Genomic DNA, 22,954 nt, shown 5'->3' on the forward strand with positions numbered 1-22,954 from the left:
GGTATTTATATATAAATAAAAAATAAAGTTAATTTTGTTTCATAATTCCATATGAGCAGGTGCCTAGGAATGTATTACAATGACATTTAAACTTCAGCATTAGTCCTATTGGCTGAAAAATTGCTTTGCTTTTTAAGCAACTGTTTTTGAGGTTAAGCATTAAAAAGCTAAGTTGTTGCCATTTGGGAAGGTTATTAAGGTGATTATTATTAAGACTATGTGATCATATCTGTACTGATTGAATCTGCCTGTATTTGACCTTTAATCTCCTGCCAAGTTATCTAAGAAGTCATTTCCACTTTTTACATAATTTGGAAATTAAAATTTGTTACAAATCTGGATACGTTTAAGACTTCATCTCCACAAACCCCTCATGCCCTGCAAACTTCCCTTAATGGGCTCTCCAGTTGTATGTGCGTCTAGATCGAGGTCAGATTCTTTGTGTTAGAATGTTAGTTAGCGTATTTGTACACACGGAATCTCCAAGTACGGTTCCAGATGTTGGGTGAAAAGGGAGGCGTCTCAGCTCCGCTGGCCGCGTCGGCCTGTGTCTTCACTTGGTGCAGTTATGGTGGTGTCCGGGGGGTGGCGGGGGATGGGAGTGAAGGGGGTATAAATCTCCTTCCCTCCCACCCCTACCCACCTTCCCCAGAAGGCAGCCTTTTGAAACCATTGGAGACACGTGAGGCACTCAGAAGTGCTTTGAATCAGCCCTGACAGTTGTAGAAGATGAGTCATGGCTGCTTCTCTGCAATATATAGACGTTTCCATTTCGGATAATAAAGATCAATTGAAATATACCAACATCCAGACCCCGGCCCTGGCACGCACCACCTTTAATCTGCTCCTGCTGCCTTGCCTGGGATGCCCCACCCAGGTTCAAACCTATTCGGCCTTTTTCTCTGATCAAAATTTCCCCAGGATAATTTCAGTTCTCATCATCACATAGTGATTTTCCTGAACAATTCTGACTTAATGTTATTATTTTAAAAACAATGATTTGTTCAATGCATAATGACACGAGATTTTATTCTTTTTAAAAAAGAAATACATGATATCGCTTATATGTGGAATCTAAAAAAATGGTACAAATGAACTTATTTACAAAACAGAAATAGAGTCACAGATGTAGGAAATAAACTTATGGTTACCAGGGGGGAAAGAGAGAGGGGAGGGATAAATTGGGAGATTGGGATTGACATATACACACTACTATATATATAATAGATAACTAATAAGGACCTACTGGATAGCACAGGGAACTCTACTCAGTACTCTGTAATGACCTATATGGGAATAGAATCTAAAAAAGAGTAGATAGGGCTTCCCTGGTGGCACGGTGGTTGAGAGTCCGCCTGCTGATGCAGGGGACGCGGGTTCGTGCCCTGGTCCGGGAGGATCCCACATGCCGCGGAGCGGCTGGGCCCGTGAGCCATGGCCGCTGAGCCTGCGCGTCCGGAGCCTGTGCTCCGCAACAGGAGAGGCCACAGCAGTGAAAGGCCTGCGTACCACAAAAAAAAAAAAGATAAAAAAGAGTAGATACATGTATAACTGAATCACTTTACTATACTATAAGGTATCAATTGAAGCAACAAAAAAAAGAATCCCTTGACTTTGTGTTTTGACTCTTGAATAAGGAAGTGCATGCCCTATGTTCATGCAGCCTGTTAAAAATATTCACTCTGTCATACTAATGACAGTGTATCACCCTAATACGTTACTCCGCCAGGGTATTTTAATTTAGAAAGAAAATTCCTAGAGGTAACAGTAGTGATTCTAGATCATGGTTCTGATGAAAGGGGCCCTGTGAGAGAGGTAAGGGATGTATTTTGTTTATGCCTCCCCAGTGTTCTTTAAACCATGTCAAATGGTTGACTCTTCCAACAATACCTCAGTGCCTTTTTGCAGGAAGAGGAAAATGTTTTCAGTGTCCTGTACGCAGAAGACCAAGAGCTTTGAAAGAGTCAGATAAGCTGGTCTTTGACTCCCAGCTCTGCCATTTACACTCATGCAACCTTGAACGCGGGACTCAACCTCCCTGAATGTTAGTTGTTTCTTCCTTTTTAAATGAGATAATAGTGATACTTTTCCATGCACAAGTGTTGTGACTCCTTGAAATAATATATGCAGGGCTCTTGAAGCAACACCTGGTGCATAATACGTGCTCAGCAGTTGATAGCTGTTACCATTATGATGATGAAGATGGTAATAATAGGAAGCATTCACTACTCTATGGAGGTGTTTTTTTTTACATCCTTAATAGAACTGGTAATAGTATCTGAAAATTCAGATTTCTTTGTCAGTACTCTAAATAGATTTACTATTTGGGGGCTGCTTTATTTGTTTTTTTTTTTTACTTTTTTGTGTTTTTTTTTGGCTGTGATGTGTGGCATGCGGAATCTTAGTTCCCCGACCAGGGATCAAACCCGTGCCCCCTGCATTGGGAGTACCAAGTCTTAACCACTGGACCACCAGGGAAGTCCCGGGGCTGTTTTATTTAAACTTTTAAAAACATTTAATTGCTTAAATGCTTTTCGATTGTTACAAATAAACAGGGACTTTTCTAAGTGTGGTCCCTGGACCAGACATCATCATACCCTAAGAACTTGTTAGAAGTGTAAACTTCGGGTCTCATCTAGGTCTTCCTAAACCAAAAACTCTGGAGGTTTTCCCAAGGCCTCCAGGAAATATTGATGCCCATTCAAGTTTGAGAGTCACTGCTTTAGAATATATGGGAAACACAGTAAAGGGTGACTTTCATGATCCTACCTTCCGGAAATAACCACTGTTAAAATTTTATTTCCTTCTAGTCTTTTCTCTATGTATGTGTGTATATATACAATGTGTATGTTCTTCTAGTCTTTTTCCTATGCATATGTATATATACTTTTTAAAAAAACATAGGATCATATTGTACTATGTGGGTTTTATAGTCTACATTTCCACCTTCAATATTATGTCATGACCATTACCCCCCGTCATTGAATTTTATTTGAAAACATTTTTAACCATATGACTACATATGATACCATTCTGAGTGTCTCATAATTTATTAACCAACCCCTTAGCCCTTTGAGTTGTTTCCAGATGTTCTGGAGGAACACAGCAGCAGAAGTGAAAATTTGTATTCGTAAATCACTATGAATATCTATGATTGTATCCTTAGCATAAATTTATTGCAAGGGTGGAATTACTGGGCCATACAGTATGAGCTTTGTTTTAGCTCTTACTGTATATTGTCCAGTCATCTTTCAGAAAAGAGGTACCAGTCTGTACTCTTACCGGTTAGGGAAAGTGTGCATTCCCCAAAGCAACTTAAGGAATTAGTCCTTTTGAGTGGGTGTCAAGTTTGATAGAAGAATGCTTTATGAACTGTAAGTCAGTAAGATATCAGTCGACATCTCCTAGTCTTTGTCTTGGCCTACACTTTTGTACTCAGAAACATCAATGGTAGATGCTGTCTTAGAACTTGTCTCTTAGATGCTAAGGTTGATTTCAAAGTTTTGCTCTTCCCATATTGCCTGCCCTTCACCTCACACTGACTCTACAAGTTTTCTTGAGAGGGTATTGGAACTCTTCTCATGTGTGCTGTGGAACAAGCCTTCTGGGCAACATGGGTGTCATGGTGATCCTGGGTACCTAGGGCTGTAGGGATTGAGAAGGGCTAGAAGGCCTTCTAGGAAGAGAACAACGAATTGCTTTTGTCTGTAGTATCGCAAGACAATTCAGAAACACTTCATATTAAATCTTGCTAGAGAGGGAATGGTGGAAGAGACCTGAGATCGAATGTGAAGTAAGTGCTAAATTAGTGGAAATAATGTTTTATCGTTACGGAGGATATCCTGTATTCGTTCAACTTTAATAGCTATGGTGAAGGCTGGTTTGTGATACCTTTATTTTTTCTTTTTTTCTAACTTTATTGAGATGTAACTGACATACAGCACTGTATGAGATGTGCAGCATAATGATTTGACTTACATGTATCATAAATAATTATCACAATATGTTTAGTTAACATCCATCATTTCATATAAATACAAATATTTTCTGAATCTTGCAGAATTAAAAAAAAAATTAATTGTGGGACTTCCCTGGTGGCGCAGTGTTTAAGAATCTGCCTGCCAGTGCAGGGGAGATGGGTTCAAGCCCTGGTCCGGGAAGATCCCACATGCCGCAGAGCAACTAAGCCCGTGCGCCACAACTACTGAGCCTGCTCTCGAGAGCCCGCGAGCCACAACTACTGAGCCTGCGTGCCACAACTACTGAAGCCTGAGCGCCTAGAGCCCGTGCTCCGCAACTAGAGAAGCCACCGCAATGAGAAGCCCGTGCATCACAAGGAAGAGTAGACCCTGCTCGCCGTAACTAGAGAAAGTCTGAGTGTAACAATGAAGATCTAACACAGCCATAAATAAATAAATTAAATAAATAAATTTATTTGAAAAAAGTTAATTGAGTTTGACACTGGGAAGAGATCTTAGAACTTATCAGTTTTTTTTTTTTTTTTTTTTGGCGGTACGCGGGCCTCTCACTGCTGTGGCCTCTCCCGTTGCGAAGCACAGGCTCCGGACCTGCAGGCTCAGCGGCCATGGCTCACGGGCCCAGCCGCTCTGCGGCATGTGGGATCTTCCCAGACTGGGGCACGAACCCGCGTCCCCTGCATCGGCAGGTGGACTCTCAACCACTGCGCCACCAGGGAAGCCCCAATTCTGATACCATTATTTCACAGATCAGGAAGCCAAGGTCAGGAGTGCTTCAGTGACCTGTTCAAGGGTATATAACTAGTTAATGAGAGACCTAAGAGTTGAAGCCAAATGTGCTGACTTCTTTTAATTTTTTTAAATTAATTTTTATCGGAGTAGAGTTGCTTTACAGTGTTGTGTTAGTTTCTGCTATACAGCAAAGTGAATCAGTTATACGTATACATATATCCCCTATGTTTTTAGATTTCCTTCCCATTTCGGTCACCACAGAGCATTGAGTAGAGGTCCCTGTGCTATACAGTAGGTTCTCATGAGTTATCTATTTTATACATAGTATCAGTAGCGTATATATGTCAATCCCAATCTCCCAATTCATCCTATCCCCTCTTCCCGCCTTGGTATCCATAAGTTTGTTCTCTACGTCTGTGTCTCTATTTCTGCTCTGCGAATAAGTTCATCTGTACCATTTTTCTAGATTCCACATATGTTCTGACTTCTTTTGAGATCAGTTCTTCCCCCCACTCACATCCTGTGGCTCTTCATAAAATGAGATTTCACAGTACGAGCTTGGAGGATACCTGTTGGTGTACAGTTTCCCTAGGGAATTCTCCCACATCTGTACTTGAAATGGATTACCAAAGGATGTGATACTGTTATTGATCCTATGAGAAGTTGTGATTGCTGGAACTTACTCTTTGAACATCCGTTTATTTTAGTTTATGTTGTATTATACAGGGACGTCTCCTGGGGAGTCTCCAGGGTAACCGGGGCTCCCTGGGTGCTGACATTTCCAACTTCCCAGGCAGTCAGAAGGTTGTCCTTGACCTGGGGAACTTGAATGGAAGGACGATGAGGTTTAGGGGGACGCTGAATGACCCAGTGCACTCCGGGCACCGACCCCTGCGGGGTGCTGCAGACTGCCACCATTTAGAAATCTTCAGTCTTCTAGGAAATGAAATCAGGCCTCCTCAATTTTATCTTGGCCCTACTTTTGATCACAGACCTCTGAGACGCTTATGAACCTGGGGGCCCTCTCTCCGGAAGAGCGCCACCATGCAAATGTAGATTGCTTTTGCATTCCATTTCAGGAGATTGTGAATCCCCTGAGCGAACCTCTGTTTTAGGGAAACTCTTTTCCAGTATACGTTTTTCTCTCCTTTGCAGATTTCATTTAACATAATCGTGAAAAGAGTATTTTATTTATTTATTTTTTTAATTTATTTTTTTTTGAAAAGAGTATTTTATATTTATGTCGTGCTTTCCAATGTAGAGAACCACTTTGTCCACGTTTGGGCCCCTGTCCACAATCCTATCAATCTGTCCTATTCTCCCCACTTGGCAGATGAGAAAACTGAAGCTCAGAAAACACAAGGATTTCCCTAAAGTCCTTTGGTCACACAGCCAGTGAATGGTACGTGGCATCTGGAGCCAGGTCTTCTGGCCAGATCCACTGGGCTTTTGTCTGTACTGCCTGACGTTGCATCAACAATAACATGGAAATCTGGCAAGCAAAAATGAGATTACCTCCCACATTTAGAAGAACGATGGGGAAACCCTACGCCAATGCCAGGTTTACAACGTGAATTATTTATGGTGCAGCCATGGAAAGGGACTTGCAGGGTAAAGCAGCGATGGTGGTGTGCACTGGGGAGGCCCCCTGCTCTGTTGCTGGGTAATCCTGTTTACACGTGACTGAGAGACCCTTCTATTCCATCTTATCCTGGAACACAGATATCAAGTGGCCAAGAAGGGCAGCAAGGGGAAACTGTAAAATGATCCTTTTCTTCGTGGGTTAGAAGGGCTTCTGGACTCGTTCACACCGACACACATAAATCAGATGCACTTCCGTTGGAGCCATTTGACAGGGTGTTTGGCTTTCTCAGAAAAAATCTTTTTCATTTAAATTGTGCTCTTCCCTCGACGAGATCAGAAGAGTAACAGTTTTAGTATGTTTCACACAGCAGCAACGCTTTGTATGTATTAAGTGAACAAAAGGCGTGTTTTAAAAATGTGTCGCCAGAAGGCTAAGCAGACAATTGCCAGAATGACAGTGTGGCCTCGAATTCCCCGCAGAATAAATTTGAGAGCTGTCAGGAGACATCCCAGCTTGCTTTGATTGCATCGATGATGCACAGAAAAAGCAGCAGCCTCAGACCCCCGCTTCTCCATCCAGTTAGGGTTTAGCAGATCATCATCTATAAAGCGTGCTGCTCCCTGCAGTAGGATGATGCTGTTTTAGATAAAAGCCACTGCCTTTGTACTAATTAGCGCCCATCGTGTATTTTGAATTGTTTCTGATGATTCCCTTTCCAGGCACCTTATTCTTATTTAATTATAAAAAGAATCCGTACTTGTAATCACATGGAATTCTCGAAAAAGAAAATTAACGGTTTACCCTTTATTCTGCTGGTTCAAATCCCTTTCCCACCTTGCGTTCCCCTCTTTGAGGAAACCAGTATTAACAATTTGATACGTATCCTACTCTTCTCTTTTTTTCATGTAAACATTTCCTCATATACATAATCTGGGATTTCTTTCTTGTGTAATTTTTCAATAATGAAATCGTAGCAAACTTAGTACACCCTTAATTTTTAAGAATTAGAGTGTAGATCTCTTTCTAGGTCAAAACATACAAGTCTATGTCATTCATTTTAATAACTGGAAACATTTCGTTGGGTGGCTGTAGCATCCATTATTCTGCTTCTCACCTATTGGTGAACATTCTGGTTGTTTCCAGTGTTTTACTACAGCAAACATTTATTATTACAATATAAGCATCATTTTATAAGCTTTATGATCATTTTCCATTCAGTGAAGTATGTTGCTAAAGAAGAGAACAAGGTGGAAACCTTCCATCTCCAGCTGTCATCTCTAATCATGCGCTTCTATAATTGGTAGCCTCTTCCATAGTAATAAAATCTTAGAGGTTTACGTGCAGGATATCGCTTTCTATCTGGAGCGGCCCTAGAGGTAGCTTTTATTTTGCGTTGGAGTCATTTGTGGTGAGCTTCTGTGTACAGATTCACTGCAGAGCAGAGGCGATCTTTCAGCTGTCATAATGTCCCATCTAGACCCCTTCCACAGTGAATCAATTCCTTGGGTTTGGGCAAATCCAGTATACTGATGATAGACTACCCCATCAACCATGGTTTGCTAGTTTTACCTTGTTAGACTATAGCCTTAGATTTTCCTGAGTGAGAGAGCCTGGGTTTTAGGGTGAATTAATTTAAAAAGCATTCTGTGGTATTTTGGAATTCGGGAGGGAGGGAACGATGCTTTGATGACGTGAAAAATTTGCCCAGATCGCCTCAATTGCTTAATATCTGATAAATGATGTTACATGGTTCTGGGTTTTGAGTACTCGGGAAGAATTCTTATCATCAGTGTGATTATGAAAACAACCAATTTCCATACGTGAAAACCAGTGCCTGCTTCTTAATGGGGCCACAATGCCTGTTGCATCCCATCACATGTATAACTAGCGAGGAGAAGGACAGTTTTGCACGATTGTAGCCTTTACAAAATAACAGTTGCACGGCAAAGCAGCTGTACTCGAGGCTCTTGAAAGAAGCATACATGGTCCTTTTGCAGGTAATAAAATGGAAAATCCAGTTTGCAATTGCAGAAGCAGCCTCTGAGTGACAAATGATCTTCAGGGCAGCGCCGGCCAGAGGGTCACCACTAATCACGGCGCAGGCTGGCTCCCCGTGTGGCCCGGGCCTCCCCAGTGGAGAGGGAGTGGAGGGAATCTGTGTCGGGGAGTCAGCCAGCGTGTCCGCGGATGCTCCGCTTTCTAGCTTATTAGATCCTCCTTGTCACAGTGCTTAATCCTGCCGTCTGATCCTTGTTAGAACGGCACCAGAGCGCCCGTTCAGGCTTCTAATCAAGGAGGTGGGCGAGGGCTCCTAACTAGAGCCAGCGAAGCGTGCGGCAAGTTAGGGCTCCTGCAGCCTGACTGACGGGCTGAGATGCTTCCTGCATGTTATTACCGGAAAGGGAACCCACCTCGGACAGCTGACGGAGGGGCTCAGCTGAGGCCAGAGTAACTTGTTGCTCAGCCCATCGCAGGGACAGGTGTCAGCTTTTCCCACGGGATAATGGCCGAGCTCCACGCGTTATCTTAGCCCTCTTCTGAAATTGCCAGCCTTCAGAGCGAGGTGAGAGAGCCAGAGACACAGAGCCGACTGGCAGGGCCACAGCTGCACAGAAGCAGGTACTGTGTCCTCCACCAGTGACATGCGCTCAGAAAACAAAATCAGCACATCCTGTCCCCCCGAGCCTGCTTGTAGCTAGGAAGAGTTGGCGCTGGGTTTGGCTTGTGAGGTTTCCACCTCTGCCATCTGTAATAGTTGCCTGCGTTAAGGTGTGCTGTGGGCATTAAGCATGGGTTTCATGGTGCTTTGTTAAAAAAAAAAAAACAAAAAAACTGCACAGCATCAACCACAAAGCTACTGTTTGCTTCCTGCCCCCGCCATCGTTCTTTTCTGTTAGGCTTCCCAGTTCTGGTATTCTGTGAAGCAGCTGTGAATCTGAAGTCTGTCTAATACTAACTCTGGCTTAGGGTTGTTTGATAGTAAAGTAAATAAGTGGGGGAGGGGAGGGTAACTCCTCTCTCCACCCTCCCCTCCCTCAGCTGGGATGTACAGATGAGGGGGAAGTGATAGAAATGAAATTGCTCGTGAAGAGCCTCTGGTCCTTTGTGCGTACCCCAACTTCCAGACATCAGTTGAAGACCCTTTGCCCCGAAGGGAACGTGTCCAGCTCCCATCCTGCGTTTGCTGCGTGCTCCAGTTAGCAGCCGGCACCAGCCTTCCCCTCTGCCTCTGCTGTCTCCATGGACGGTGCTGAAATAGAGACGTTGCTAGGCATTGACAGATCCCCGGGGGGTTAGAGGCTTCAGACGAGACGGCCCAGGGAACATAGCTGACCTTTCTTGACACCATTCCCCCAGGTCTGTCCTGCACGTGTGGCAAGCGGGGAGCATCGAAGTTGAGCGCGTTATTCTCAGAGGATGACCGCTAACAAGCCTGCCGGCTTAGTCAGAGGCTGTTACTGAGTGAGCAAGAGGCCGTGTACATTCTAACGTGGGTTTGTGGGCTGTTGGTGAGAGCATGCAGGCTCTTCCTCTCTGCACCTGTATGTAGATCTCAAGGATAGTCCATTAAAACCTGCTCATAATGTCGGTACTTTTGGAGTAGTGGGCAAAGCTTGGACCTGGGTGGGAGGAAGCTGGCGATGCAGCCTGGGAAAGAAGAGCGGGTCGTCCAGGCAACCCTGGAATAGCTGAGGCTCATCCTTGAGGTCCTTCCTAGACCCTTTCCCTGGTCCACGTTGCTCTCATATTGACCCAGAGCCCTGAAAATACAACGTGCTGAGAAATCCTCTGTGCTCCCAAGATAGCCACCTCCCCTCCCCTTCCCACCCTTCCTCCCCAGAGTTAAAAAAATATATATATATATATATTCCTGTGATACCCATCTGAACCAGAGGTTAAAAGGAAAACAATCCAGTTGAGTAAATTCGTGGTAATATGTGAATGACAGGGAGTCCTGGAAGCGTGTTCAACAGATACAACTCTACCCACTGGAAATGTAGACCGGATTTTTCATTAGAATAACCAATTTGTTGGGGGATGAAGAGGAAAGGTGTTTAGAGCAGAATCGCCTTTATCAGGGAGATCCCCTTTGCTTAGGAATTGGATATGCTTTCCAGGGCTTTTTTTTTGAAAACATATCTTTTTTCCAAAGGTCTCATGGATTATTTCTTTTCGTAGTTGATTCCATGCTGATGTCAGTGGGCAGGGCCTGGAGGCTGGAAGATGATACTGTGTAAGCGTAGGTTGTCTAAGAGGTGAATGTTTTAAGAGACATGCTTTTACCTCTAGTGCCTCCGCCTCCAACTTTTTAGTGAATTGCTTACCCCGTGGTTACTGTCACCTGGTAGCTCAGCCATTCCCCTCGATGACCATGCTTCCTAAGAATAGTGGGCATCATAACACACTCTGTGTTTAAAACAGGACACTTCAGAAATACAGACTTGTTTTAAATAGAAGACTTTTTCTAGGAATTTCTATTACATTCATTTTTAGGAAATGTGGAAATAGGACAAGAAGTAATGAGAGAATGATGTGGACGACAGGACATAGAGGAAATGAGAATTATAGTGAAATTTAACCAAGCGATCAGTTTGATTCTCGGGAAGCTGAAAACCCCTTCCTTTCTCCAAGTAAAGATAAAAACAAAATATCTAAATGGCAGCCCATTGCCAACAAGGTTACACCCTGGTAGGATACTCAGCTAAACCGAATATGTGCGATGTTTGGATTTCCATTTACCCCAAGCAATTTTCTGACTCATGGTTGAGAGAATAAAGCTCATTAATTTCTCAAGTGATTTAATATCTGACTAATGATGTTTAACCATTAAGATGAGGAAACTGACAATATTGATAATCTTGGAGAGAAATGTATCTGCTTATTTTCGTACTTAACACCAGCAGATTCTAAGTAGCTTTGGAAAGATCATGATGAATTACTTGCTCTCAATATTTAGTAATATCTGCTATCTTTAAAAGCATTTCATGAAATGGTAATCACTTTTATATTGGTCTTTTCTTTCTCCATTATTCTGAATAGTTGCAAGTTCATAGAGGCACACCTCAGAGATATTGTAGTTTGGATTCCAGACCACCGCAATAAAGCAAATATCACAATAAAGGCATTCACGCAAGCTTGTTGGTTTCCCAGTACCTATAAAAATTATGTTTACACTATACTGTAGTCTGTTAAATGTGCAATAGCGTTATATCTAAAATGACAATGTACATACTTTAATTAAAAAATAATTTATTGCTAAAAAATGCTAACCATCATCTGAGCCTTCAGTGACTTGTAGTAGTGACATCAAAGATCACTGACCACAGATCACTATAACATATATAATAATAATAAAATGGATATCGCAAGAATTACGAAAATGTGACACAGAGACACAAAGTAAGCAAATGATGTTGGAAAAATGATACCGGCAGGCTTGTTGGACATCGGGTTGCCACAGACCTTCGCTTTATACAAAATGCAGTATCTGCGAACCACAGTAAAGTGAAGCATGATAAAACAAGTTCCGCCTGTGTAACAAAAAGAAGACGGATTCAAGGTATTGATTCTTTTGTTTTAAGAAATGCTACGTCATCCTGGTAAACATTTTCTTTTCATTCCCAAAGCTCGGATTAGCTAGGAAGTTGATGGGCTTTGTGCGATGCTTGCATCCTAGAATATGTTTTCCTTATCCTGAAGTTATCACTTATGACAATATTGGCCGTAGAGCCTGAGAACAGGACAGATATGGCACTTTGGTTGTGTCCTGGGAAGAATAAATTGCTTGGTGTCTTTGCTCAAAAAGCCTTGGACTGTAGACCAGGGGTCTGCAAATGGACTTCCTCCGTAGGACTTTAAGGGAAAGGATTTCGGTGAGTCTGCCAAGTAAAGCACATACGGCTCTGCTGTGTCACATCTGTCCCTGTGTCTTTCTTAGGCAAGCAGGTTCTAGGAAGCTCTTTCTCACGCTGCCTTTTCCATGTTTAAATATACCAAACAGAAAAACAGAGAGAGAGATGACTGACCCGTCCATCAACAGGTGGTACCCAGATGCTGGCTGCCTCCATTAACTCATCCTTGGTTGATCTAGGTTGACATGTAACCTGATAGCTTCACCAAGCATTGTAGGAAAAATAAGAGATTTGGAGTCAGAAGCCTTAGATTCCAATCCCTACTCTGACATTTTCTGATCTTGGACATATTACTTAATTTCCCCCCAAGTTTCCATTTCTTTGTCTATAAAGCGATGTCAATTACTGACCTTAGGGATTGTTGGAGAATCAAAGGTGGAAATGCTTTTTACAGGTAATTTGTCAACTGGTAAGGGCTGTAGGTGTGTGCGTTTTTACCCTCACCATGTTGATGAGACTCATTTAGTGCTGATTCCGAGGTGTGTTTATAGTACCCGAATGAGGCGATAATCATTCTACTTGGGCAGTATTCTTATCTTTCTTCACTCGTGTCCTGCTTTGATGAAAAGTGGTGGTGATTGGTTCAGGTTTATTTTATTTTATCTTTTGAATTTAATTTTATTTATTTTTTTATACAGCAGGTTCTTATTAGTTATCTATTTTATACATATCAGTGTATACACGTCAATCCCAATCTCCCAATTCATCACACCACCACCACCACCACCCCCCCCGCCACTTTCCCGCCTTGGTGTCCATACGTTTGTTCTCTACATCGTTGTCTATTTCTGCCCTGCAAACCGGTTCATCTGTACCGTTTTTCTAGGTTCCGCATGGGTCAGGTTTAGATCAGATTGGACAAGTGGTGATGCACACTGTCAAGATGGAATTTGGGGAGGTTCTGCTATTAATGGTTCTCTCGATCTTGGAGGGCCATTGTCGTTTCTGTAGCAAATACTTGGAAAAATGAAGCAAATGCTTCATTTGCAAGAATTCCAAGTTTACTTCCTTCTTACATCTTTACTCCCTCTCTCCTCCCTCCCTCCCTCCCTCCCTCCCTCCCTCCCTCCCTCCCTCCCTTCCTTCTTAATTTCTTGGGCCAGTGTACAATCGCTGACATGGCATGTATATCAGTGATGACTTTTGGTAAAACTTTTTAAAAGAAATTAAATGACTCAAAAAATGCTTAAGGTTGTGCTATGATTACTGAGCAGGAATTACTTCTTAGATTTGATTTCTGTTGGTTGGATGACCTTCACCTTTTCTTTTTCCCCCCTCCTTCTTTTTAGGAAACTTGGATTTAACTGGTCAGAAGCAGATATTCAAAGCAGAGAACAACCCCTGGGTTACCCCCATTGCTGACCAATTCCAGCTTGGTGTGTCCCATGTTTTTGAATACATCCGCTCTGAGACGTACAAATAGTAAGTAGACTATGATTTTCTGAAATAGTTTGGTTTTACAGTAATTATGCCGTTTTTAAAAACCTATCGTGTGATCTTGTCATTGGCGGCACCGAGCTCAGAGCATTTTAAAATTTTATTAATAACCACATGTAATTGTCTCTGTTATTTATAGATTATTTTTAATTGATATTTTCAAAGGGAATTTATACCAATTTTGTTTAGAAATCTCTTAAGGTATTAAATTGGCTGACTATGCATGGCACTAAGGAGATTCACCAAATACACGAAGATCAGAACATACTTTTTTCTCCTTTGAATGTAAAGAATAACAAATGTTATGAACAAAATTGTTAAGTGGTTTATTTATAAAATCAGTAGGGAATACTAAGAAGACATCATCCTATTCTTCAGAAACTTTTACTCTAGTGAGATAATAATCTCTCTAAGAGAAGAGATAAGGCAGAAGACAAGCAGGAGGAATCAGCTAGCTTAAGTCGTAGCATCAAAATCTCTCAAGTCCTCCCCTCTGGTCAAGGGCACCTGTGCGGACCCAGCCTTAAAACCAAACTATTCCCACCTCTTTCTTCCTTAGTTTGTCCGGGTTGGAAGGAATTCTACCACCCCCCACCTACTCTGTTGTTACTGTTAATCTTCTGTCATTATTTCTCCCTCATCCACTCCCCAGCCCCAAATTGAAGTGAGCATTTCTCTCAATGCTTCAGTGACCCCTAACACCAAAATCCCGTCACTGCTAGTTTTAAGCAAATGCAAATGACTTGAAACAATTCGTAGTCAGGTTTAATCTGTTCCTGTGTCTGGTACCAACTTTTGAGAATTTAATATCCCAACTCTTAGAGAAGACCTAGGAGATCATTAAAAGTTACATTCAGTTTGGAGTCTCCCGTTTTTTGGTATCAGAAATACGCTCCCCCCACAAACTCAGCACAGCTGTCTCGGAATCTGTGTTGGGACAGCAGGTCAGACTTAACTGACGGGGCAGAGTCCTTGCCTCTGAATGGCCAGCTGTGGCTCTGGTAGCACATGTCCCCGTATGCCATGCTCCTGGTTACACATCTGGGACTCCTTATGGTATATTTCCATCTGACAGAATCACAGAGAAGATGAGCTGTGAAAGAAGAATGGTGTTCAGGGGAAATAGACTCAAATTGCCAAAATGATGGCGTATCCTCATATGCGAATGCAGCGTAAAGCATGGTTTAGATTTCTTCGAAGATGATACCTTAACATTTTTTTTTGATACCTTAACATTTATCACATGTCATAAGACTCACCTTAAGAGTAAAATGAGAGATGTATAGGCTGTGTGTTATTGTTTCATGAACTACATAGATATGTGCAATTATTATAGATACATAGTTTTTTTAAAAAAGAATGAACATAGCTCAGCCTTGAAAATTTGTTTAATTATAAAAATGTGTGAAAATATAGTTGCAAATGAATCGTTTATTGTTCATTCGGTTTCTCTTAAATTGTTAATCGTTGCTAGCATTGGCTTTAGTTAAGGCTCTAATTTTTCGTTAGTAGATGGAGGATTATGTAGGGCTTGGTTTGTAGGGTATGGTTTTAGAACACCATTGTATAGGATACCTACAGAAAAATAAATAAGGTCCTGTTATTCTAGAATTGGGGGGAATACTCTGTTGTTTTTTCTGGTTAACAGTTTTTTTAATTTACCATTCACGAATTTAGAATTTACAGAGAATTAGAATACATTGTGTATGAAAGTGCTTCTAATTGTAATTTCATTTGAAAAGATGACATTGTGAATGTGGATTTCGTCTTACCTTTGAGTCATTAGGCTATTAATCACCATTATATGCTGTTACAAACTAGTTCCGTTTATTTGAACATCGTTGGGATTCTGGATGAGTGAGTGGTGTGTTGCATTGGTTGAGTTTATTGGTAAGTTATTTGAAAGGGAATCTGTGACATTTTAATCTGTGACATATTTGATGTATATATTCTTGTCTATCTTATTAGCATCTTATATTTAAGGATCAGAGTAAGCGGTTTACCTATTAGCTTATTTTTTATGTGTTTGTTTTCCTCGTGGAGAATTATCTTTTGTCCAGTTAAATCAACATTAGAAAGCTTAAACAAGCATGGGAGAGCCATTGTCCCCTTTCTAGGGGGACCAATCAGTACTCTGTTCGCTGCTTTTAGAAGAGTCTGTGTGAGCCTCTGCTGGGAGAATGCACTTGACATTAAACTCCTGGGGGCAGGGACCTCCTTAAAGTGAATTCCCTTAGAGTTTTCCGCTTCTCTCCTCCTTGGGAAAGAGAAGAATGTGAACCACTTCCTGTATCCCAGCTTTCTGCCCTCCTGTTCTCCCAGTGAAGTAGTTACCTTCATTCCTTGATCAAACATACCAGCAGAAACATGGACTGTGAACTAAGTAAGACACTGCCTCAAGCTCTTCGCCTTTTAGAAAGATGCTTGTACAAAAATGCCACCAGTATGTTTCACTGACGTTTTAAATTTAAGGTCCTCTTTTACACGAATAGGTATATGTTAGTATATCCTCATGTAACTAGAACCCAACTTAATTCTTTCATTTTTTTAAGCAGCCCCTCCATAATTAGAGGACTTTTAGTACCCTTCTCAACTCTCTGAATAAAACCCTCTAATTAGCAGATATTTGGCTACTTTTGTAAAGCTGTACATGTGAGGACTTGCAAGGAGGCAATTTATTCGTTACACCTGTATTTTTTTAAACAAGGCCAGTGTCTCAATCAGTACCTTAGTCTTAGATCCTTTATTCTGAAACCTGTGGTTTCTAATCTTCACTTCCTTGTTTCTTTTTATATGTCACATACATCCCTAACAATGAAAAAATGCTTTTTTTAATATTGATCTTTAGCCTGTCATAAAAGCATATTTTTATTTAGTTAGTTTTTAGATATTTATTTATTTGTTTATTTTTGGCTGCGATGGGTCTTCGTTGCTGTGCGTGGGCTTCTCATTGCAGTGGCTTCTCTTGTTGTGGAGCACGGGCTCCAGGCGCACGGGCTTCAGTAGTTGTGGCACACAGGCTCAGTAGTTATGGCTCACGGGTTCTAGAGTGCAGGCCCAGTAGCTGTGGCACACGGGCTTAGTTGCTCCGCAGCATGTGGAATCTTCCCCGACCAGGGCTCGAACCCATGTCCCCTGCATTGGCAGGCCGACTCTTAACCACTGCGCCGCCAGGGAAGCCCATAAAAGCATATTTTAAATTTTTATTCTGGCACTTAAAATACCAGTGAGTCTCCTTCCTCTTTTTTCTTTTTAACCAATCGACCCATTACCTAAATGAGAGCATTGAGAACTCACCAGCGCATTTTATATCCCTTCATGTCCATGGTTGAAGTTCAAGGTGACCTTCCTGTGCTAAGCACATCCTGAGAGGCCTTCCAAGTCTCGAGCAGCGACAGGCAGGAAAGATGGATGATCTGATTTCCAGACTCTAACGGACTCCAGGAGGAGACGTGGATGTTTGAAACAAAACAGGGAAGCCGGTGTTCAGGAAGAATTAAAATACTTGGCAGTGATTTAAGCTGATGAGGATGAAGCAGGAGGGGATGTGGGCAGGTGTGGCTGGGAGGATGCCAAGGTGCGATTCTTCAGGAGATTGTTCTTTTGAGTACATTCGGGGCATTCATCACATCCTCATCATTCCTCAGATGGAGGTTGCTCTTTGTTCATTTATGGTACTTTCAGCAAAGGGAACATATTGGCTGGTGTCATCGCTTTGCCCGCTCATTGTCACTTATTCCCTCTGTTAAAATAATTTGCTCCGGGCTTCCCTGGTGGTGCAGTGGTTGAGAGTCCGCCTGCCGACGCAGGGGACACGGGTTCGAGCCCCGGTCTGGGAAGATCCCACATGCCGCGGAGCAACTGGGCCCGTGAGCCATGGCCACTGAGCCTGCGCGTCCGGAGCCTGTGCTCCGCAACAAGAGACGCTGCGATAGTGAGAAGCCCGCGCACCGCGATGAACAGTGGCCCCTGCTCGCCGCAACCGGAGAAAGCCCTCGCACAGAAACGAAGAGCCCATGCAGCCAAAAATAAATAAGTAAATAAATTAATTTAAAGTAATAATAATAATAATAATTTGCTCCGTCTGGTGTTGAGGATCAAACCCTACAGGTGCGTTAGCATTTTCGGGCTGTTGTTGAGTAACTTCTTCTAGGCAGAATTATGATGGGATAGTCACCACTTGTTAAGTTTCCAGAAGGCAGATTTTTTTTTTTTTTGTCCCCGGGAGAAGTCGGATTGGAGTCAGGATCCTTGACAAGATGCTTTGTGAAAGGGAGTAACTCGCACTTTTCACATTTCCATCAAGGAAGGTGGATAGAAACCGCAAGCCATTTTAAAAACTGACACGTTAACTCTTAACAAAAGAAGAGGTTTGACAAATGTTAAGCTGAAAATGTGTCAGTTGAAAGCGACGTTTGGAAAACAGGCTTCCTCATGAAGGCTGCAATTTGTAAGGCATGGCAGCCCTAAAGCCTCATCTCCAGCCTGGCATGACTCAAAAGGGGCTCCCCCATCATTTCTCCTGTCTTGTGACTTTCTTTGCACACCAGAGAAAGGTGCCACACTCACTTGCTTTTCTGTCTCGTGTTTTAGTCTTAAATGAAGATGTTCCTACTATTATTAATATTACTTAACAGAAACATTTTAACTAAGCAGTGTTGGGTGAGTGGTGAGCACTGATGGGAAAAATGCTAGCAATTTTTCCTGCCTGGAAGTCTAGCAAAATAAATCATCCTGTCGAGCTGGCTTGTGAGGAGGAAAGTGCTTTGATTCTGCTGCATACGGTTTCTCAGGCTGTTTTACTCGTAGAATTAAAATGAAGTGATGTTTTCTTGTTTTCTGCAGTATGGGCAAACCTATGAGAGGCTGGAATGGGCATACATGGGCTTTATTAAATAACTACGATATCCCCTAGTGGCTGCTGACTCAGAAGATCCTTAAGTAACAGATATATCTGGTCTACCAAAAGGCTAAAGAATTTCCAACTTCATAAGTGATCCCATTTATTGAAGACAGCCCTTTGCAGAAGGAAATCCTGTCTAACGAAACTCCTTAAACCTTATCTTTCTGGTGAAGTATAACTGGATGCACAGAACGAGCATGGCTTTATAAATATCACAGAAGGCTGGAGGAGCCAGGTTAATGTGCCCGGACCTTGCTAGCAGTTAGTGAATTTTTTACATAGTGACAGTAGGTGGGCAAGATGACAGAGACTTTCCTCTTTCATTACTGTATCCGAAAATAGCTCCAGGTAAGCCAGAGAAACACAGTATTTCTTTATAGTAGACATGAAAAAGAAGAACCAATTTTTCCTAAAGCTTTTGACATAAAGATTGCTTTTATTTTTAAAAATTGACTGTGTACTGTGCTCCTGCTAATTTATATTTCCTTTATAGATGCTACATGTGTATATTGCGGTTCTTTCTTTAAGTTAATAAATGTATTCTCACGTTTCCTCCATAATACAAAATATGATTCACACTTTTGACATCTCTGCACCTGTTTGCATACACATGTGCTGCATTTAACGAACCTTGCTATGAAATATCAAAGAGAAAAGGGAAACCCATAAAATATGTTGTATATCAGCTAGTACTGTGTCATACCCCTCATTTCATGTTCACTTTAAATGATAAAACTTACATAGCATTCCTTTTTCTCCAGATAGTATGTTACCAGCGTAAGGGGTTGACGAATGTTAATTCCACTGAATAGATGTAAGTCACCATGGGACATAATAACAGCGTTGATCTTTGACTTGGTCCCTCACCTGTTTTCTTTGTGTGGCCAGGAGACATTAACTGCCCTGGTAAATTAATCCTTCCCCTCTTAAGGGAACAAGAGGAAGGCAGACTGTTTGAGGAAGAGTGCATAACAGTTCTCTCTTCCAAATTTTTTGGTAGATTGCTTAATGTAATTTACAGTTAAAAGGAGTTTTTCTTTTCCGCTTTTTACTTGCTTAGCACTGTTATTCAGCTGGACTTCAGAGGTCATCAGTATTTTTCCTTTTTCTTAGTGCGTGTTCATCCTTTCGTCAATACGTAAAGTTTTTACATGCCTTTTAAAGCTTTACTTTCCTATAATTTGTTAGCCCATTCAAAACAGATCAGTTTTTTAAGTGGGCGGTGCTTCCCATTTGACATTTCCAGTGTACCTGGAGTCCGGGAGGGTGGCAGTAGGGAACTTGCACCCCCTAAACCTATAAAGGTCAAAGGTAAACTCTGTCAGGGATTGAAAACCAGCTTCAGGAGGCTAAGCTGGGATTCCTGAAGGCCTCTAGGAAACCCCATCTTACACGTATTCTGGAACGTCTTTCACTCTGACGTGCCTTAGATGCAAATGCAGACTTGGGAAAGGCTACCTCACATAGGCACATTCATTCTCTGGTCCTCCAGTGCGGTCACGCCTCAGCCACGCTGTGCTGGGTGAGCTCTGTGAGATCAGGTTTGACCAGTGAGCTGGAACTCTGTCAGTCTTTCTGCATTTTATTCCATGACTAGGGCAGGTATCATTAAAGAGTTGCGAATAGGGCTTCCCTGGTGGCCCAGTGGTTAAAAATCCACCTGCCAATGCAGGGGACACAGGTTCGAGCCCTGGTCCGGGAAGATCCCACATGCCACGGAGCAGCTAAGCCCGTGTGCCACAACTACTGAGCCTGCGCTCTAGAGCCTGCAAGCCACAACTGCTGAGCCTACGTGCCGCAACTACTGAAGCCCGCGCACCTAGAGCCCGTGCTCCACAAGAGAAGCCACCGCAGTGAGAAGCGTGCACACCTCAACGAAGAGTAGCCCCTGCTCACCGCAACTAGAGAAAGCCTGTGTGCAGTGACGAAGACCCAAGACAGCCAAAAATAAATAAATGAATAAATAAATTTATTTAAAAATAAAAGTAGGCCTTGTACTAAACTAAAGAGTTGCAAATAAATTTAGATGGGCAAATGGGAAAGATCACAGCTGCGCCGTCAAAGGGAGAAGAGTGTTGTTTACTCTGAACCTCTCCCTACAAGAGGTTTGTACATGTGATTTTAAAGAGCAAGACAGTCATGTCTCTCTTCCCCCCGCTGTTTATCTCCTCTTTCCTTGTATGTCGACTCTGAAGCGTGCATTCAGCCTGTGTTGTACATCATGTAATGCACGATACATTACAGTATCCATTTAAGGTAGATGGAATATAGATAATTGGTCCCTCTTGACAGAAGGAAAACAGACGTAGTCTAGACTCCATCTACACTCCGGAAAAGAAATGTGTCAGGTTACTTCCTCTTCCGAAAGAGCTATTTTGAGTTCCATTTTTAGCTGATACTCACTTGAAATAATCATATCGAACTGTTGAATATTGACCTACTCAAAGACATGGTCCGCCCTACATATTGATAACCTTTGTTAACTCCCAGCAGTGTTCAAGTTCAATGCTGGATGCTTTCTGTCCAGCTAAGATGAGTTATTGCCTGCCTCTGCTGTTTCTATTTGAGAGAGAAATTAGTAAGTGGTACTTTATAATCAAACGAAAGTGTCTGGTTTCTGTTCTCTACACGGTAATATCTTGTTCTATTACGTGCTGTCATTTTATTGAGCTCTGGTCTCGTGTTCTGGTCAGGCATTGTTGGAGGTTTTGTTTTTTGTTTTTTGTAATTTTTGGCAATAAAACGTTCTCCTATAATGTCTTAGAATGCATTTAGAATGTGTTTAGAAGGCATAATCTTATGAAGAGCATTTTAGTCAGCTTTATTAGATAGAAAGGGTAAATGTGAGTTTTGTGTCCACTGGCCTTTATTGATGCCCAATTTGTTCGTCAACCGTTAAGGAAATAACTCTCCAGATTTTGTTCCGTTGTGTTTGTATATCATCTCATATGTATTTTTTAAGACGCACGTTGTAAAAAGTTTGGGGTCAAGAAAATACTGTTTTCCACTATCATAGTTAATTTTTAAATAGTCTCATTTGGAACCCATACAGTTTTATCACCTTCACAATGTACATACTTTTTTTTCTCCATCCAATTAGTGTTTGTTTAGAAAATAAATAAATTATTATTGAGGTTTTGGTTACTTTACTTAGCAAGGTTACTAAATAAACGCCCTGCTTTTTTTTTTCCCTTGCTGCTACCTAATTTAGGTTTTTTAAGCCACCCCGCAGAAATTTATTATCTGACAGTTCTAGAACTCCAAGATCAAGGTGTGAGAGAGGTTGGTTTTTTCCGAGGGCTGTCGGGGAAGCATCTCTTCCAGGACTTTCTCCGTGGATTACAGATGGCCGTCTTCTCCCTGTGTCTTTACATTATCATCCCTGGAAGTGTCTGTTTCTGTGTCCAAATTTCCCCTTTCTATAAGGACACCAGTCATGTTGGATTAGGGCCCACCCTGATGACCTCACTTTAATTTGATTACCCCACTAAGACCCTAGTACCTTTCAGATACGGTCACATTCTGAGTTACCAAGGGTGAGAACTTCAACATGAATTTTTTTGGGGAAAATTCAGCCCCTAGCACTGTTGTTACCCCAGTGCACTCAGATCACCCCGTCTTTCCTCTCTTCTCCCATAGCCTCCCGCAACCTGGGGGGCAAATTCTGTTTATTCGTAGATGTGTTGAAATTACTCTGGAAGGTTTAATCCACCTCTCCGCAGCCCCTCCACCATGTCTTTCTTGCGCGTTTAGCTTTCAGACTTAAAGGCTCCTTCAAAAAGTGCACATTCACCATTGTTCCGTTTTAGGGACACAAAGGTTAGGCTCTTTTCTCGGCAGATGCGTCAGTGTTTTTAATTTCTAATCATCCCTTAAGAGCGGACTATGTTAAAACAGAAGCTGGTTAGAATTGGAAGATCCCCTGGGAGTGAAAGGCACCTTGCAAAATCTCCTGCTTTGTAGTCAGCTAGAGAATTGAAGAAGGGAGAGTTCCATAGAGCACCCACCATTGGACCCGTCGTGTTTCTTTCACAAGAGTCTTATGGCCGGAAGATGCAGCATGGGGGACCTTTGTGCCACCTGGCAGCTTCTTGCACTGCGACCCCCACTAGTAGGTGTGGAATCTTCCGTCTCTGACTTTGTGGACCTACATCATAGCTCTCCATGTCTTGCCCTGTAAGGTGCGGAGTCAGGAATTTCCTGTTCCATCTTGGGGTTCCAGTCACCACATCTGGAGCCCTTAGGACTTTTCTTCCATTTTCCAAGCTTGTCTCAGGAGATCTCTGGAGTCTTACTGGGTGAGACGGAGACTACCAAGAACGGGGCACTGAATTCTCTTCTCGTGTAACTAAAGCTGGTTTGCTTCCCCAGCGTGCAGACAGACATCAGAGATGGAGAGTGGTTTCAC

General features: G+C 42.2%; 1 protein-coding gene across 5 annotated transcripts in view; it reads left to right on the plus strand.

Annotated features, from left to right (window-relative positions):
• Positions 1-22,954, plus strand: part of RSU1 (Ras suppressor protein 1) — a 275,248-nt gene that overhangs the window by 89,963 nt on the left and 162,331 nt on the right. For all 5 annotated transcript variants that reach the window (XM_060292257.2, XM_030832397.2, XM_030832396.2 and 2 more), the window contains one exon: positions 13,496-13,628. In XM_060292257.2, the coding sequence (XP_060148240.1) occupies positions 13,496-13,628 (133 nt within the window). The remainder of the gene's footprint in view (positions 1-13,495; positions 13,629-22,954) is intronic.

Source organism: Globicephala melas, chromosome 2 (genome assembly GCF_963455315.2).
Source record: "Globicephala melas chromosome 2, mGloMel1.2, whole genome shotgun sequence".
NCBI lineage: Eukaryota > Metazoa > Chordata > Mammalia > Artiodactyla > Delphinidae > Globicephala > Globicephala melas.